The sequence below is a fragment of the Penicillium coprophilum genome (assembly GCF_028826855.1).
Source record: "Penicillium coprophilum strain IBT 35676 chromosome Unknown utg000002l_segment0_segment0, whole genome shotgun sequence".
NCBI lineage: Eukaryota > Fungi > Ascomycota > Eurotiomycetes > Eurotiales > Aspergillaceae > Penicillium > Penicillium coprophilum.
The window spans coordinates 357,019-375,116 of record NW_026622721.1 but is presented as its reverse complement, the minus strand read 5'-3'; the positions used below and the strand labels follow the sequence as shown (position 1 = coordinate 375,116).

Below are 18,098 nucleotides of genomic sequence, written 5' to 3'. Positions count from 1 at the left end.
TGATTATTTTAGAGAAGTATTGAATTAGTTGGATATGATCAGGAGAGGTAAGGGAGGTTGGGGAATTATATAGTTGGTAGGCGGGCTGGCGGTTGGCGGCACTTCCCTCTCTGGGCGCTCTTGGCACTCGGAAACCAGCGCCGATCACTTTCAGGGGTGAATGTGAATGTGAATGTGCCTTTCAAGATTCCATGACGGAGTACACTCGCTTTGATTGTTCACCCTTAGATCGAGTCATCGAGTCATCGTTGAATCATAGTATCTTTGTTTATAAAGGTGGTACGTTATAATGTCCAATAGTCCACCGATGTTATGGTCTTTTAGTCCGACTATTTATAGTATACATGCATGGATCCACAGGGAACAGGGTCTATCGACTCCAGGTTTGCTTTTTTTTACTTTTACTTTTTTTTTTTTTTTGTATAAGGAACAGAGAGATGATTTTGTTATGCTGGGGCAAATATTTGGGTAATACAAACGCTTATAAGATAGGATATATACATATGTTGTCCGAGGTCGAACGTTGTGACATGCCCAGAAAGGGGAATTGGTATTCTGTTCCTGAAAAGAATTTATGTGGCGCGTAGTTTAGTTCCATATTGCAGGCAATATGCCGTCCAGGAAATGAATACGGAGTACTCCGTATTCTGATCGAGATTGGAACATGTTCTCAAACATCGAAAGAACCCGACTAGTTTCATTCAGACTTGGCAGAGCCATTGTTGGTGCCACCAGCTTCCCATTCATCCCAACCCTCCTCTCTCATGTTTTGTTCAATGGCAAGGCGACGTCGTTTCCTCTTTCGACGCTCTTTGTTGTAATCACGTCGCTGTTCGTCTGACATGTTCAGCCGACGAACTGCCGGTGGTACAGGGTGGCGGCCAGCTCTCTCATTGGCTTCTTTATCCTTCTGTTTTTGCTGTAGCTCCTCGTCTAGCTTTCTCACGTCGTCTCGAATGAAGGGGTGATACTGCAGTCGCATTGCGAACTCGTCCACAGACCCGGCACAGATCTCACGGATTTCCTGCTGCGTTTCAGGGCTGAGTCTGGCGTCCCGCTTTATCAGGTCTTGGAAGTACATGAAAGCAGACCGGAAATTTCCCGCATCTAAACACATCAGGATGATAGACTCGAAAGTAGCACCGTTCGGTACCACCCCAAGTGACGCCATTTCTTTCACCAGGAACATGCCCGATTCGCGGTTGCGGGCCGTTCGGCACATCCGAATCAACGCGTTGTACACTCGGACGTCGGCACCTTCGGGGCATAACGTATAGAGTTCTTTGTAGAACCCAACGCCGTCATCCACCACAGATGGATCGTCATGAGCATCATGTTCACAGAGATCCGCGATGACACGAACAGAGTCGATGGGAATAATTCGTTTCTCATTCTTCAGCCGCTTTAGAATTTGCCACGCCTCCCGGGGATCAACTTTATTCTGTATCATGTGGGCGAGAACACGCTCTGTCGAACTATCCGCCAGAGGAATTTGAGCTTCGTGCATGGTACAAAGCGCTTCAAACGCAGCAGGCAAATCACCTGCCGCCACGTGAGTCGCAACAAGTCCTTCATACTGTGTGCGTTCGAGCGGGATCCCGCTCTCACGGAGGTACCGGAACACAGAGCTCGCTAGCTCTGTATCACCAGTCTTCGCAGCCATTTTCAATACGTCATTGCAGACTTCAACGAGCGGATGCATATAACCCAATTCAACCATCCGTCGCCACACGTAGTGTGCCATCGGGTAATGGCCCTGTTTTCCTGCCTCGGTCAACACGTGCATCCAAAGCCGTTGGGTCATGTCGTGGCCCTGGTCGACGCGTGCACGCATCACATTGTACACCTCGTCCAACTCCCCATGGTCGCAAAGCGTGTAGACAATAATACTGTGTAGCCAGTTTTCCACAACTATATCCTTGCGCTCCATTAATGCAACATGCTCGAGCGCGAGTTCAATCTGGTTCTCGCGGAGAAGACCAGCCGCCACAAAATGCCACCCGGCTGGGCTCAGCGTGAGCCACCGGTCTCGTAGCTTGTTGAGGATTTCTTGTCGTAGGAGATAGTCTGGATGTACAGCGAGTACCTAGAAGAAGACATTTGTGAGCCTCGTTTTACATGTATAACTCGGTTCAATCGGATGACCTACCTGCAATGCACCGTGGAGTGTACCCGAGTCTGCGGTAATGCCATTATTCTCCATCTCCTCTAGCAAGCCGCGCACGAGCTCCGGTGAGCCTCTCTCATTGTCGGTGTTTGCAAGGATCAGCGCTTTGTAGTGTCGAGCATTCGGCTGCACATGACGGTCCCGAACGAGCAGTCGCAGGATCTGCGTTATGTGTCGAATGTTTGGCTTGTTGTCCATTGCATATTGCAATCGGGATTCTAACCATTCGTTCGTTTTTTCTAGTAGATCATCTTGCACCCTATGCGTTCGTGTGTATAGCGGGCCACGTTTTGGTTGTATGGGTGGCCTGGCGGTTGGGTCGCGAGATAGACGAGCGTCACGGTATTCATTTTCGCGTGGTTCGCGTGGTTCAATTCGATTATTATGATGTGTTGCATTATATGAGCCTCTGAAGTTATCGCCGCCAGAGGTGTTGTAGCATCGGCGCGAACCCGCACTGGGGCTAGAGATTGAAGGTAGTGGATATAGTCTCGGGCTTCGTCCCTTGGATTTGGGGAATGCCGTTGATCGAGTGAGGCTCAAAGCTGTAAATGACGGACATAGAGAATACCAAAGCCCATCGAGGACCAACGCCCGCCGTGACATATCCGTTGATGGCTAACTCATCGGAAACTTAGCCTCCGCGGATTTCATCTGGAGTTTGATATCACGTGACAGACCCGAATATTCACTTCTTGGATTGCATGGGGTTTACCAGTGAATAGATAAGTATAGTTTGGGTTTTTGGAATATAACATTTAGAGGTAGTTGTAACTCGACCAAGTGACCCAGATGCCGTGAAAATACAGAGCCAGATACGCCACGGCCATGCTCGATCAAACCGTTCCACCGGACCTTCCGAGCGACCTTACCACCGTCTCCTCCGGGGGTATCTCGTTTGCCGTATTCTTAAAATCATTGATGCAGAACAAGTATATGTCTAATTGGGGCCGCCTCGTCCCCGACCACGTCCACCCCGGCCACCACCACCCCGACCACGACCGCGGCCACGATCACCGTCTCGCCCGCCGCGACGGCCTTGTGGTTGGTTCTGTTGCTGTTCTTTGACAATTTCGACGATCTCTTCGGGAACTCGTAGGTATTTGATCTGGAGGTTGTCAGCACATAGCCAAAAGAGCGGGGCTGTGAGTTGATTGCTCGTCGGATGGCTTACGTTGTTGCCCCGAATGTAAACTTCAGGTAATCTGAAGAAGCGGTCACCCTCAGGGCTCGTCTGCACTACCTCGCGCAGAATGAGGTTCATGAAATTATCGCAGGTAACCAGGTGGCCGTTCAGAGTTTCGCCGTTCTTCAGTTCTACCAGCATGGGGTGGCCTTGTGCGGCCGTGAGAAGACCGAGAGGCAGCTAAGCAAAAATTGACTTAGTATAACTCTTGGAACGGGCGCTTAGATAAAGCTGGAGCTTACCATTTTGGAATGCGATCGATGAGGTGGGTGAAGGTGGGAGAGTCAGTTGGCGCACAGAATTGGAAGAGCGCGGGTTGCTGTGTAGGTCCAAAGTCTGCGAATTATGCTTTGAATAGCGAAATCAAACGCTAATGAATGGGCCTGCTGATCTATCTGGGGTTGTTGAGAATAGCAATCCAAGCTCCAAGAGATGCGATGAGGAAGCCGGAAAAAGGGAAGTGCCGAGCCCAAATGTGGCTTGGGTGACCATCTACACATACGAGGAACTCTCGAACCTCCAAATGTTTCTTTCAATTTTCTTCAATCTATATCTAATAATACATCAAATCCCTAACTATGCACTAGAGAGCTTTCGGTAGGATAAATTAGTTTGTATCGACTAGACTTGAGCTTTCTAGAATTACAAATCTGTCGAAGAATGGTGTATAAGACTAAATTGTGAAATGCTTCAAAAATAATACCCTCATCCACGGGCATGCATTACATAGTACATAAAAGAGCTGACCACGGCAAGGCGCTTAAGCACGTGGTCGCTTAGCTAGCTCTGTCTCGTCCTCATCGTCATCATCATCATCCATGACCGTGTGCTTGCGCTTGATACGCCGGTCCCGGCTACCGGTAGGAGCCTTACTAGCCTTCGCGTCTGCCTCTGCCTCTTCATTTGATTCACCTTCTGGCAAGCGGCCCTCGACCGCATCCAATGTTATCTCGTAACCTTCCTCCACATTTTGGACCGTAGCATCAAGTTTCTCCACGCGGTCTAGAAGCTCCAATTCTTTCAAAAGTTCTTTGTGCTTTTTATAGAGACGTTGTTTGGTTAGCATACGCCACCAGTAGTAGCGTCGGTCGTCCTCGTTTTCGGCCTTGAACTTCTTGATCAACAGTCGAGCGAGATTTGTACCGCCAGCTAGGCGGTGACTTTGAGGAATCTGGCCAAGAAGGTACATTTCCAGAACGTGCGCAAACTGCGTGGGTTCAATCTTGAACGATTTCCGAATATCGTGGAGAAGTTTGGTTGGGATTAGGGCGGAAGTGGGCACATTGCGAGGGCGTTTCTTTTGAGAATACACTCCGAGGGGGTCGGGGTTGAGATTCACGTTGTGCTTCAAGAACTCTGGTCGCAGCAGGCAGTAATCGGCTGTGTCCCGCAGCGCATCGAATTGTTCATTGGGGTCTTCGATGGTCAATTCTAGAATGGTTGGGTCTGCGATGCAGGCCGCGTGAATTGTGGTATATAGGTGTGTGCCGTGGCCGGCGCGGTGGTGTGGAGGGAGAATAAGGAACTGGGCAAGTCGAATTCGTGCAGGGAGCTCTGCAATGTTGACTTCTGGTGGTGGGAACTCGTCGTTCTTGACAGCGGGGATTTGCGATTGATCCCGCTGGTAATACCAATAGCGGTATGTTGTGGCATATCCAACGATCGAATATGATGATGCTGTTGGTGTTGGAGGAGTCACCTTCTCATATCTGCAAGTTTGATTAGTGTCAGATCACAAACAACAACAGCTCAGAGAATAGCATACACGAAATATACCCTCCACCGGTCCAGCGTCCACTCCGGATCATCTGTATCTAGGGGAGTTCCGGCCTCAATGAAGAGGGAAACGAGAACCTGCATGCGATCCAGAATTTTCCGTACTTGCGGATTGGCAAGTGATCCAGCCCAGACCTCATATTTTCTGTCATCGACCTCGTAGCCAATGACAAATTCGCCTGGGGGCTTGAAATCTTTCGCTTCCGGGTCGTTTTGAACAGCCTTCTCATAGTCTGGGAGATTGGCGAATGCCTCTGCGCAAAATGGTGATTAGCTTATATTGCATATATTGTCGCGAAGCTTGAGCTCACCTTGCTGAACAAAAGGTTTCAGGGTATCAAGAAGATCGACAGCAGCTGTGTCACCGACCGGCTTAAACTTCTCATCATAGGAAATATGAACATGAGGGCGCAAGTCATGGGCCGCAAAGCGCAAACGGATAATTAAGCCTTTGTAGCCGAAGATCTGTTCATCGTCGCCAAAGATAGGATAAGTAAATTGGGGGTGGAACGTGGAAAGTGTTTTCGGCTTCTTCTCGCCGGGTTGAATGATAGTAACATGGACCGCATCGTTGGCGTCGCAAGACCCTAGAGTAAGTATCGATTAGTTTTTATCTTGATAGTAGGTAGTGGGAAGCTATATGCTTACATCCAGCTTCTGCCATTTTGACAGGATATGTGAAATTTGAATGTCAAATTAGACAATGGAAGGTCTGAGGTCTAGAGAGAGACGCGAACACGCGCCCCGGCGCGCATCAGCATTACCTAATCTGGATCTACGGCCCGCTAGGGCTCGCTATACTACGGAGTAAAACACATCTTACAACTGTGCCAAGCGCCCAAGCACACCTTATATGTTGAGTACACCCCATAGGATCAGGCCTTCAAAATACGTAGCACTAGACATTTGGTCTAATACTGTGGTGCTTTAGTAAGAGTGGTATAGCACTATAAATAGTGCAAGTACGACATATATAAAAGTCATGTACCCCGTTGATCTATGGAGCATCAACCTTATCTTCGTTGAGAAACAGCTAGAGCAATTTCATCGTTTGAATTTGAGCAACAAGTCAACTGAAGGCAGCTGAACTAACTTAGTTGGCTCCTGCTTTTCTACATCACTTCGCGGATAGTTATCTGGTCTGCTTACGGCAAAGTTAGTAATGTGAGGAAAACAATTGAGGAACAAAGTACATTAAGTCAGTCAATACTATTTCCCGTTGCGGAAGCTACATGTACTAAAGTTTCAACAAAAAAGGAACTTTGGGAGGGAGCTGGATTTGAATCTTGTAGGCTGACTTAATATCTTTATGTCTAACTTGTATTATATTCATGTCTGCTGTTCCACAGCTTCTGATCTAGTTTCCATTTCCTGTTTGATTTCTTCACTTGTGGTATCATTTCCAAAGCTCGTCGTATCCCCATCGTGCAACTTATTCGCTCAAGCGTTCCAACAACCCATTCATGGACTTCATCGGGGGTCCCCGCCGCACCTCCGGCAACACCTAATGGGAAAAGCAGCATGAAGGTACCATTCAGCAGTGGTATACGGGACTCTTCGGTAACTCCTTTCTCGAAGGTAGCTTCCTGACTTGCAGCCCCGGTGCATATTTCGATGGCCATACTAGCAATTGTGTCCAATGCCCGCTGCCGTTGAATCACCTCATTTGCTGTTGGTCGTGCCATTCTCGAGATTAGGGATACGATGGTCTCGTTGACCAGCAGTCGTGCCCAGCGGTAGTGATTGAGAATTTTTGCAACCCACATATTTTTGTAGACATGATACTGGCCATAAAAGGTGTACTCAAATGTACTGGATTCTTCCACAGTAAAGGACCAGTATGTTGGGAGGTGAGTTCCCCACTCGCGAAGTTCATCTTCAAACGAAAGTGCCGAGCGAACTGCTGCTTTGGCGTCGGGATTTTCGTGATGCAGACGTGCATCAAATTTTGTGAATCTTATCAGTATGTCAACAAGTTCGACGCCTGGTGAGATATCCGGTGGCGCATAGGGTATGACATCAGGAGACCAGTTCAGTAGATCCGGGGTGACAACCCTTTTGGCGAAATACTTGACAATTGAAACGAAGTAAAATTGTAAGTGGGCTCGGTGATTCAGGGTCATGAGTGATAGGTGGAAGGTGGATTGTTTTAGTAACGCCGCGGCACCATCCAGATGCACTATCCAAGAGTCGAGCTGGTTTGGCGCACAGTTGACCATCTGCGCCGGTTAGTTTGTTACAATTATCAATGTTCGAATAGAAATCGTCAACCTGGAGAACGTACCTCGTATAGACTTAGCATTACGATCAAGTGAAAAGCTTTGTGAGGATTGGCCTGAGAGGGATTCTCCACTACTTTCCGCACAGCTTTGATGACTATGGCATGTTTCTCTCGAGACAATATCCGTAGTGCTCTGTCATTATTGACATTGGACAAGGCAGCAAGACCAACCGAGATGACAGCATCTCGACTCGACCGATCGATATTAATTGCTCCGAAATGAGGAGATGGCGGCAATCTACCTACTTCTAGAGAGCCATCTGGTCTGGTGGCCATCCGTGACACAAATCTGTTGACAAAGAACCTCAACCCCTGGTCCTCCAATGGGGTGGACAGCGGGGCAGTTAATTTCGGAATCAAGATCAACTGGCCCCTGCTCCTGCAGACTAATGCGCCAGACGGCGAACGCTCGGCTCGCGAGCCGGGGGTGGATATATTGGATTCTAGAGTAGTACTGTCCTCCAATCGTCGACGGGCCTCGGTTTTAGCCTTTGCTTCTGCACTTCGTCGAGCCGCCTTTTCATTCTCATCGCGGAACATAAGCGACGGCACGTCCCGATACCCGCCACATGGTTTGCCAGCTCTTTTGCATTGGGAACACACGGGATCAAGCCGGTCACACTAGATCATGTCAGTCTATGATTGGTTGGGTGTTAGGCGCTACTTGCCTTGATCCGTCTTTCCCGACAGCTGCCGCAACCCTTACTTGGACGACCGTAGAAAGGCATTGTCTCCAAGTGGACGCGGGGATGTCATATTCAATTCTAAATAGGCAAAGAATTCGTGCGGATCGGATATTAAGTCGATGACATGGGGCTTGGCCTCCCGAGGCTCCACTATAAGTTTAGTAGATGCTTGGCATTGGCCTTTCCTAATTGGGTATCTGTTTCATCGTCTGGACCAAAACAGACATCTACATCGGATTTTGGTCATTGACTTTAATCTTGCTTCGATTTGAAATTATGTATGGGTACTTGGCTAATATTCGAAATAAGTTTACCTTGGAAATTCTCCAGACGGCACTTCGACTCCTGGAGTTGTGGGAAGATTGGTCCAACGAACACAATACCAAACTAGGGTGACAAGCATTAAGAAATTAGTTACATAAAATGAGGGATTGGACAGCCGAATGAGGATGTTCACATGGTAGAAAAAGCCCGGGCAGGGTCAGCGGATGAAGAAGCCGTTTTTGAGGCATCAAACGTCGACGTATTGTATATGGCAAACATTTTGTGTCTGTTCCTCCACATGATGATGATTATGGTGATGAGACTTAGGAAAAATAACACTTGGTGCAGTAGGTACAGTTGTCGATATGCTGTTGAAGTTGTACTGCTCGTAGAAGATGGAGCAGTCCAAGTGCTGGTTGCCATAGTTGATGATACTAACAGGTTGGTGTCCAAGGTGGCAGATATAGCATCAATTTCGGTGGCGATTGAATCCAAAGCAAGGGCATCGTGGCGGGATACGTCAGGAGGTGTAGTCGTTGCGCAAGATGTGGTTGATGCCCTCGGGGTAGGGTTTGCCGTAGATGAAGCGGATTTAGAAGAGAATGCAGCTCCCACATCGGAGTCATCCATGTGATAGAGAAATTTTCCCCAGCCCAGCCCATCGTAGTGGCCAGAACATTCTCCCCAGGAGTCTGCACCGCCCTCTGCGCCGCCACAGAAGTCAAGAGAGTTGCTGAGAAACATGGTAGTCCATGGTGCGTCCATTCCCTTGATCATAACATAATGATTGTAGAGAAGCTCCCCGGTAAGTCAAATGGCTCCACGAGAGGCACTACTAAGTTCTGAGTGGCTGACTATACCGTTCGTGTAATAGAGAAAGGGAACGTCATTTCCAAGATTGTATCGCACAAAGTACTCAGAGCTAAGGTGATATATGAGTATTTGTCAAGACAAAAAGCATGGAATGATTAGATGGTACTTACCCACGGAGAATCCGGCTATTATTATAGGCAAACAAATCTTCTCCTTGGGTCCAGGCCTGCTGCCCAATAACAGCGAGAAGTTGTATGTCTAATGCTGAGTGGCCCTGATCACGACCTGACTCTTGGCCTTGGCCGAGTAAAGCTCCAGTACCAGGCTCTTCAACGATAGTAGTGATAGAATTGTTGATTGCGCCTGTTCCTTCCCCATTTTTGAAGTAATCCATGGCAAAATCCCACACTGTTTGATTGTCGGTTATGACAGCCATAGCCATCGCCGAAGCAATATTGCATAACTCCCAGTTTGCGAAGAAATGAAGAACATTATGCTCCGACGGCTCTTGATGGTTCAAACATTTGTAGTGCATCGAAATAAAGATATCTTTGGCCATTTCCACAACAGCTGGGAGGACATTGTCCACGAAAGGCTCATAGTCGCGAAGGAGTTCGACTGCATTGGCGAGTTCGCACCCCTGCAACCCAGCTGTGAGGTATTTGTCGTCTCCACCGTAGATTGCGGTTAGAGTGGTCGCCCATGCATGCAGGCTATTGCTGGCGGCATGAGCAAAGCTCGTATTTTGAGACATTTTCCATCGTAGACCTAGGTTGAATGCTGCTGCGACGTCATGCCAGAGGAGCTCTGCGTTCTCGGTATGGTTGTCCCAGGTACTTCGATAGACAACACCAACCGGGGAAGGGATATAGTTGGCATCAGAGAATGAGAGACTGGTCAGGGTATTCCAAGATGTAGTCCATGGATCTTGGCTGGTCTTGATCTTTCTCTAAGTGCGAAAAATATCGCCATCGGAGACAAGGAGACCAGGGTGCACAAAACATGTTACAAGGGGGAAAAAGGAATTAAGAAAGAAAGAAAGACAACCATTGCAAAGAGAAAGAGAAGAGAAGAGAAGCAGAAATGAATGCAAATATAACAAGACAAGAGAAAGGAACGAACTGGATATAGACTCGAGATCTGTATCAAAGCACATACTTCGCGCTTAATCTAAAACATGTGTTTCAATTTAGAAACTTGTGGATAGGATCTGCAATACTGTTTCAATCTTTCTATAAGAAGCACCGGAGATTTTCCGAATAATATCTAGCAAAAGGCATAAGCGCTTGCGGCCTCCGAGAATGACACTACAATCATCTTTGTTTTTTGTCTTGGTAGTCATTTCAGATGTCTTGACTTTTTTCATTCATCGGTATTTGTTTCCTTTATAGTGATGTGATTAGAGGGTGAAGACTAATCAACCGCAAAGTATAGACTACAGGCGGTAAAAACGGGTTGAACTGTGGGAAATGACTTTTCGATGTAGAGCATTGGATGATTTCGATGCGTTCAATCATTGACGTTATTTATCCGCATAGCAGCTGTGGCATCGTTTGGTGCTGTTCTTTTTCTTCCAACATCAGTGCGGGCTACCATCCGGAAGCTATGTCCCCTGAAAGCTAGAGCGTGTGCAAGTTAGGGAGCTGCGCCGTTTCTAAAATGTCAGGTAAGTTATTGTCCACCGCATTACTTCGCAGAGACTAGCTCTACTCAAAATTAATTGCGTATACAATCAAACAATCTCTGGCCAAGGTATCATTTCCGTTGTATCGATAGCTATATTTACGTACTAATCTGCTTAGACTGCTGCATGTTTTTGAGACTTCTAGTCTGCACCGAGATTTGAGATTGAAGGCAGAGAAGAGAGTGAAAGGGGTGAGTCTATAGTTGAGAGGTCTAGCACTTGCCAGGGCTCCCCTATTGAAAAACCGCCCAACTTCCAGTTTACTTTCAATCATCCCAGCCGTGGCTATCTAGATCTGACAAAGCAGCAGTATAAGCCCACTAGGCTATAAATGGGAACCTTGGTTTTTGTTGTGGTCTAGTGGTAAAGTAGCTGTATTTTACTCCGACAAGATCATACGGTGTTCCTCTAATGAACATGCTACACACAGTGTGAGGACTGTTGCTTGAACGATCGTAGAAGGGCATTAATATTCTTTCGAAGTAGATACAAGTGTGGTTTACCATACTTCATCATATTGGATTTAGGCAAAAAGCTGAGAATTGGATGGATGAGAGGCCTAATGACTAGGGCTTAGACTGCCGCTTCCACTAAAAATTAACTTGGCATCGTCCTTTCCTATTTGGGTAAGCGTTTCATCATTTAGCTTATCAAAACAAACATGTGTATATAGTTAACTGCTCGATTGCCATTTAATTTCATGGTGAGCGCGCATATCTGGAGATTTTCGGAAGGCATGAGACATCTCGATAGCTTCTATTGAGAATTGCGAGTGAAGGGAGTGAAGAAAGTGGACACTACTGAGAAGAAAGAAAGAACTGGACATCTGCATCAAACATCTACAATGTCTCTCATCGAACGTGCTACGCACAGCGAAAGAAGAACCTCCTATTACCATTATGACCCCTCCCTACCAGTTGCAATTGTTGCTGCTGTCTTGTACACCATTGCTTTTCTGTTGACGCTCATACAATGGATCCGGTACAGGGCCTGGGTCTGGAGCGTCATGGTACTATCAGCAGCCAGTACGTACCCATTTGATCTGTAACCCACCCAAGCTAACTCAAGACCCAGTGGAAGCAATCGGCTACATTGGCCGATGCGTCTCGGTCCAAAATCAATCAGAGAGACCTGTTTATGTTCTCCAATTTGCCCTCATCATCCTTGCACCCGTTCTCATGGCAGCTTGCTGCTATGTCATCTTCAGTCGTATCTTATTTCTTATCGTCCCTCAAGAGGCACGCACATTTCGACTATGCTGGGTACCTCCCCGATTCATTACACCTATCTTTGTCGGGTTTGATATCATTGCTCTGTTGCTCCAGCTTGGCGGTGCAGTGATGATCACTTCAGTCGATGGCACAGATCGTGATGCGAAAAACAAGCTCGACACTGGAAAACATGTTGCCCAGATAGGTGTTATTGTCCAACTGGTCGCCTTTGGTTTGTTCGCTATCGCAGCCGTCCGTTTCAACTTCACTTCCAAGCGCTTCACCGGGTCTTTAGATGAACGGTATGAGAATGTTGGAATGAAGAATTACAGGATTGATGGGATTGTGAAAAACAAACATTGGCCTGCTCTACTGAGAGTGGTCAATCTCACCACGATATTGATTCTTGTCAGTTCTTCAATCAAAGATGCTGTTCACTCGCTGACTTGTACCAGGTTCGGTCTGTCTACCGACTTGTGGAATTTACCGAAGGCACGACGGGCTATTTGAGCACTCATGAGTGGCCTCAGTATGTCTTTGACGCCCTGTTCATCTACCCGTGTGTTGCCCTTTTCATCTATTGGCACCCAGGGAAGTATTTGCCGTACCTGGGCTTTCGACTGCCAAAGGGTGCGCATGGCAGCCGTGACTTGGGGGTTCGGATGCGATAAGGATCGTGGGGTGGATAAACCCTTGATCTATGATTTTTGCCTACATATTCTAGTGGAGCATATGTGTCTGCCTTGTTCTTTGCATATGGTCCATGTGCAAATGTGGCTGACAGTGGCTTATGATTGGCAAAACACGGATCCATACTCTTACTGGGTTGGATAGGAATGTGTCACATCCGCCTCGTGCGCATTGCATCGTACTGGAAAGGTGAAAGGTGAAAGTCCTGGATTGCTCTTGGTTGATGGTGTACAAGGACGCCCATGTCTACTTGCTGGTCTGGCACGTGCCTTGATAAAATCAAATTCAATTATGACTCGATGATTCTTGAATATAGACATTCCCAAAAACAAATAATATCAACAGAAAGGCAAAGGGAAAAGAGGATCTAAGCAAGGATGCGGTTACACTTGGCCTTGTTCAGTCTGAGCAACAGTAAGGCCAGATGTGGCACATCGTGACAAGATTTTAAATCAACTTAATCATATATGCCTTTCAAGGGCCTTTAGAAAAATCCCTAGGAAATCCCTAAGAAATCCCTTAAGAATCCCTTCCAAATAACTCCCATGCTCCATATTTCCCCCCTGGTATGTTTTGAAAGCGGTACCTGATTCCAGGGCTACGTGGGTCCTTCCACCACCTTGGCCTCTTACGCAACCACACTCTCCAGACTCTCTCTCTTTGGATCCTCTCTTCAATTCCCACCATGATAGAAAATCTATAGAGTGAAGGAGATCATTATGGAGGGACTATTCACTCTGCTCGCTTTGAGCATTGTGATGGCAATTACGTGAGGTTCTAACATTGGAAACCTAAGGTTGGAAGCTAATGCTCTGAGTTATTGGCAGATCTTTTGTCGTCGGCTCATTACCTCTCGCTTTTACACTATCCCCATCTCAACTCCGCTTAATATCGTCCATTGGCATGGGCGTTTTGGTGGGGACATCGTTGATCGTGATTATCCCCGAGGGCATTGAAACTCTCTACAGCGCAAACTCCCTCACCCGCAAGCAACACAGCACACGAGCTACCGCCATCGAATGGCAGCACCAGGCCCCGGCCGTGACCACTTTCGGCACCGACGGAGACAGTGGCTCAAACCTACCGGCTGATACCCCTGTCCCGGGTCTCCTATTGGAAAGAGACCAAGTCTCCGAGTCGCAAACACTCTATGTCCGAACGGAAGATTCGACTGGCGAAACAACGGGCAAGGACACAATTCACGGCGAGGAAGAAAGTTCGCCGCATGCGTGGGTTGGAATTGCCCTCATCAGTGGTTTCATTTTGATGTACCTCGTCGATAAGCTGCCCGAATTCGCAACACCGGCTAAACACGAACGGACCCCTTATCATATTTCGCTGGATAACCTTGGATCGGGGCTGCGGCGGGGCTCTTCTCCTTCGCGCGATGGACTAATTGATGCGAGCCACGCGTCCAGACGTAGTCACAGCTTTGCGACCACGACTGGCTTAGTGATCCACGCCGCGGCGGATGGTATTGCTCTAGGCGCTTCCAGCTCGGATGCCGGGCTCAGCTTCATTATCTTCTTGGCGATCATGGTGCATAAAGCCCCAGCGTCTTTTGGATTGACTTCCATCTTGCTCAAGCAAGGGCTGTCAAGTCGCACCGCGAGAGCACATTTGCTGGTCTTCAGTCTTGCAGCTCCCTTCGGTGCCTTGGCCACTTTCCTCTTTGTACAGATGATGGGATCTTCCGGTGCCGATGAGGCAGGCACTCACTGGCGCACAGGAATGCTACTACTTTTCTCTGGGGGTACCTTTTTGTGAGTTTTCTGTTCCCCCAAGATATCGAACTCTTATATTAATCCTATGTAGGTATGTTGCGATGCACACTATGCAAGAAAACGGCCCGGGCTCATCCCCGCGCGAACTTCCTATCAACGGATATGGTGACCGAGACCAGGATGGGTCGGACAAGTCCATGAGAGACTTGATTGCATCCGTTTTGGGCATGATCTTGCCGCTATTCTTGCAGATTGGACATGCTCACTGAGTACACCGTATGTATTCCTTGGGGATATGTCATAATGTTGTTACATTGTTGCTTTTTCAACTAGATTTTGGGAGGGCTTATACCCATTGCAAGATATAGTTTGGGAATGGGTTCTAGCTGAGATAAATTGAGATTATGGGGGGGGACATGTTGGAATAGATGTATAACTGCTTTTTGGTATTATGTTGGTCATAATTGCATGATATCTCACGATCACATCTACGTAGCGTCACTATTGCCCTATTTAAAGACAGATCCCCCAATCTCTGACTTCCCCAGGGGGTAGTCTTTTCAATATGTCTGGGGGTGATGACAAGATTCGTCAATCTCGTCAGTCTGAATCATCCCGTTGTTCACAGGTTCCATGGTCCAATTTCCGATAGCCGCATGCTGATCCAAGGCCTTGGATCTATATTCTCGTGAGTATCGTGAATATATCGTGAATATCAGGTTGCCTTTTCAGTTCACAATATCCAGCCCTGTAGATCAATGACTTGGTGGGCCAATCCTTCGGGTTCACGTTCTTGACGCCTCCCCGCTGCCTCTTTTGCCATGATTCCTCCAAAAGGCAATACCAGGCAAACTAGAAGGCAAAAAAGAAAAGATGCAGTGAAAAGAAACCATCTGTGCTGGATATGCATAAGATTCATATCATTCTCATCTGATTAGTCCGGAGAGGCTTTGCTTTGTCAGAATCACGACACCCCGGCGCCTCCGCTTGAAATGTCCCTTTTCCTCATCGCTCTTTTTTTCATTGGGAGTTTATTTCTTACTATGATTGAATGAAAAAGAAGCAGAAAAAAAAGTTATTTTGGAAAAAAAAAGAAAAAACTGGTGGCCTCGATACTTTCGGAGGATTATATTGGTCTCACCTCCCTCCATCCCTCGGCCGTTCACCAGCTTCTCCTCATACCCCCGAACCCCATACTCCCGACTCCCGGCTTCCTTATAACTCTATGCCGACCGTGAACGCTAAGAGTGCGTTATATCAATAATATTATAACAAGTGGGAGGATCATACTCGACTGTGGTGGTCTCCCCCTGTTCTGTCGCCATGGATTCCCATCGGGCATCATTCAGCGACATGGGAGATGGGTCGAATGCGCACACATCTGACCAGTTGGGCCTTCATAATGAAACGTCCCACCCTGTCAGTACTTTCGCCAGTACCCCGTCTAGATCACTCAGCACCAAGAAAACAATTACTCCTTTACCCGCCAACCTACTTCCTTCAGCGCCCGCATCACCCCCGACACCCGCGCCCAGCCCTACCCCCCATCAGCGACCACCAACTTGGCACTCAACCGACGATGAAGAGGCCAGCTTTTTGTTAAACCTTCGTATTCATTTCAGCACTCTATCCAACGCCCGAAAACAGAAACTCTTGGAGGGTCTTCTGGACGTATGCGACAGCCAGCAGTTGAGCTTTGTCTCGAGTTACGTCGGTCCTCGATTGAGGAAAGACCCATTCCAGGTTTTTCCTAATGAGCTATGCTTAAGAGTGAGCCCCCTGGTCGAGTCTCTTACTATTAAATACTAATTCTGAGTCAACTTAGGTCCTCTCCTTCATCGACGACCCCAAGACTCTCGCCCGAGCTTCACAAGTATCACGGCGTTGGCAAGAATTACTACACGATGATATTACTTGGAAAAACCTATGTGAGAAACATGCATACTCGGTGCCACGAGTGTTGGAAGATGAAGGGGACCGCGTCGACCCTTTCAACGCCCATCCCGTGGACTCGGCTTCGGGTGCACGCATCTTCGGCGGCTTGCAGCGGCGCTTGACCGCGTCAAATGGTCAGGCAACCGAGAGCGCACCGGAACTTCCCCGCACACTCTCCGGAGAATGGCTCCCTCCGACAAGCTTCTCCCGAAGACGTCGGACTCGGCCTGTCTCCTACCGCTCACAGTTTAAGCAAAAATACATGGTTGAATCGGCGTGGAATAAAGGTGGTCGCTGCACCCAGCGCCACATCACTCCTGACCAGGGTGTAGTGACAAGTCTACACCTCACCCCGAAGTATATTGTGGTTGCTTTGGATAATGCGAGGATCCATGTCTATGATACCAACGGTGACAACCAGAAGACGCTTCAAGGCCATGTGATGGGGGTATGGGCGATGGTCCCTTGGGATGACATTTTGGTCAGCGGAGGCTGCGATCGCGAAGTTCGAGTATGGAACATGGCTACTGGGTAGGACAGAACCCCCACAACTTACACAAACGGAAACTAATGCGTGATAGCGCGGGGATCCATCTCCTTCGAGGCCATACATCAACAGTTCGTTGTTTGAAGATGTCGGATCGGAATACAGCCATCTCAGGATCCAGAGACACCACCCTTCGGATATGGGATCTGGCTACAGGTACATGTCGCAACGTTCTCGTCGGACACCAAGCCAGCGTGCGGTGTCTGGCCATCCATGGTGATTTAGTCGTATCAGGCAGCTATGATACTACTGCGCGGATATGGAGTATATCCCAAGGGCGCTGTCTTCGTACTCTTTCAGGGCATTTCAGTCAGATTTACGCTATTGCCTTTGATGGCCGGCGGATCGCGACTGGAAGTTTGGATACTAGCGTCCGTATCTGGGATCCACACTCTGGGCAGTGCCACGCCATATTACAAGGCCATACGTCTTTGGTTGGTCAGTTACAAATGCGGGACGACACGTTGGTGACAGGTGGCTCCGACGGCTCTGTTCGTGTCTGGTCGCTGACCAAGATGGCGCCAATCCACCGTCTTGCAGCCCACGATAACAGCGTCACCAGTCTTCAGTTTGATAAGACCCGTATCGTCAGTGGTGGCAGCGATGGCCGTGTCAAGGTTTGGAACCTACAGACTGGTCAGCTATTGCGGGAGCTTTCGACTCCGGCTGAAGCGGTTTGGAGGGTTGCTTTTGAGGACGAAAAGGCAGTCATTATGGCGAGCCGATCTAGCCGCACGGTTATGGAGGTACGTGGCGTTGTTCCGTCCTTGTGGAAATATGTTTCTAATGCATCTCGCAGGTCTGGTCTTTCTCTCCACCGCCTGAAGACTTCGACGATACAGCCATTGAGAGTGCTCTAAGCACTCCAGGCTTAAGCTCTACTGATGACCGCGAGTTGGCCGTTTCGCCTCGACGTCGAACCCTTTGCTCCGACCCCCCTCCATCGATCCCCTCAGGCACTGATAGCGACGCACTCATGCCAGACGCGCCCTCCTCCTAATCTCTTAGCATCTCTTGGTCTGATCAGACCTGAAGCGATTCAACCTGTTTGATTTGATATCCTGCCGTCTAACGATTACGCATATCCATTTGTTTTGTCACATTTATTTCCCCATCTTTTTGAGCGCGGTGTGT

General features: G+C 48.1%; 8 protein-coding genes across 8 annotated transcripts; 2 read left to right on the top strand and 6 right to left on the bottom strand.

The window, feature by feature from the left end:
• Positions 1 to 697: 697 nt before the first annotated feature.
• N7500_001538 (pentatricopeptide repeat protein) lies at positions 698 to 2,773 on the bottom strand (the record flags this gene model as incomplete). Its single annotated transcript, XM_056672684.1, has 2 exons — positions 698 to 2,086; positions 2,150 to 2,773. 2 exons carry the CDS (start codon positions 2,771 to 2,773, stop codon positions 698 to 700), a joined length of 2,013 nt encoding a protein of 670 aa, XP_056536203.1.
• A 334-nt stretch (positions 2,774 to 3,107) lies between these two features.
• N7500_001537 (U6 snRNA-associated Sm-like protein LSm4) lies at positions 3,108 to 3,598 on the bottom strand (the record flags this gene model as incomplete). Its single annotated transcript, XM_056672683.1, has 3 exons — positions 3,108 to 3,275; positions 3,342 to 3,533; positions 3,596 to 3,598. 3 exons carry the CDS (start codon positions 3,596 to 3,598, stop codon positions 3,108 to 3,110), a joined length of 363 nt encoding a protein of 120 aa, XP_056536202.1.
• Positions 3,599 to 4,113: 515 nt separating this feature from the next.
• On the bottom strand, positions 4,114 to 5,793 carry hat1 (histone acetyltransferase catalytic subunit HAT1; the record flags this gene model as incomplete). The annotated part of the gene is made up of 4 exons (XM_056672682.1): positions 4,114 to 5,062; positions 5,119 to 5,383; positions 5,441 to 5,716; positions 5,778 to 5,793. The coding sequence occupies 4 exons, from the start codon at positions 5,791 to 5,793 to the stop codon at positions 4,114 to 4,116; spliced, it is 1,506 nt and encodes a 501-aa protein (XP_056536201.1).
• Positions 5,794 to 6,442: 649 nt separating this feature from the next.
• On the bottom strand, positions 6,443 to 7,950 carry N7500_001535 (uncharacterized protein; the record flags this gene model as incomplete). Its single annotated transcript, XM_056672681.1, has 2 exons — positions 6,443 to 7,348; positions 7,414 to 7,950. The coding sequence occupies 2 exons, from the start codon at positions 7,948 to 7,950 to the stop codon at positions 6,443 to 6,445; spliced, it is 1,443 nt and encodes a 480-aa protein (XP_056536200.1).
• A 599-nt stretch (positions 7,951 to 8,549) lies between these two features.
• Positions 8,550 to 9,104, bottom strand: N7500_001534 (Chondroitin AC/alginate lyase; the record flags this gene model as incomplete). The annotated part of the gene is made up of 1 exon (XM_056672680.1): positions 8,550 to 9,104. One exon carries the CDS (start codon positions 9,102 to 9,104, stop codon positions 8,550 to 8,552), a length of 555 nt encoding a protein of 184 aa, XP_056536199.1.
• A 66-nt stretch (positions 9,105 to 9,170) lies between these two features.
• Positions 9,171 to 10,985, bottom strand: N7500_001533 (uncharacterized protein; the record flags this gene model as incomplete). Its single annotated transcript, XM_056672679.1, has 3 exons — positions 9,171 to 9,282; positions 9,344 to 9,980; positions 10,964 to 10,985. The coding sequence occupies 3 exons, from the start codon at positions 10,983 to 10,985 to the stop codon at positions 9,171 to 9,173; spliced, it is 771 nt and encodes a 256-aa protein (XP_056536198.1).
• A 716-nt stretch (positions 10,986 to 11,701) lies between these two features.
• N7500_001532 (Mn(2+) transporter ATX2) lies at positions 11,702 to 14,751 on the top strand (the record flags this gene model as incomplete). Its single annotated transcript, XM_056672678.1, has 6 exons — positions 11,702 to 11,882; positions 11,932 to 12,476; positions 12,524 to 12,724; positions 13,469 to 13,527; positions 13,586 to 14,521; positions 14,574 to 14,751. The coding sequence occupies 6 exons, from the start codon at positions 11,702 to 11,704 to the stop codon at positions 14,749 to 14,751; spliced, it is 2,100 nt and encodes a 699-aa protein (XP_056536197.1).
• Positions 14,752 to 15,805: 1,054 nt separating this feature from the next.
• Positions 15,806 to 17,964, top strand: N7500_001531 (F-box/WD repeat-containing protein; the record flags this gene model as incomplete). Its single annotated transcript, XM_056672677.1, has 4 exons — positions 15,806 to 16,252; positions 16,308 to 16,948; positions 16,999 to 17,710; positions 17,764 to 17,964. 4 exons carry the CDS (start codon positions 15,806 to 15,808, stop codon positions 17,962 to 17,964), a joined length of 2,001 nt encoding a protein of 666 aa, XP_056536196.1.
• Positions 17,965 to 18,098: the final 134 nt, after the last annotated feature.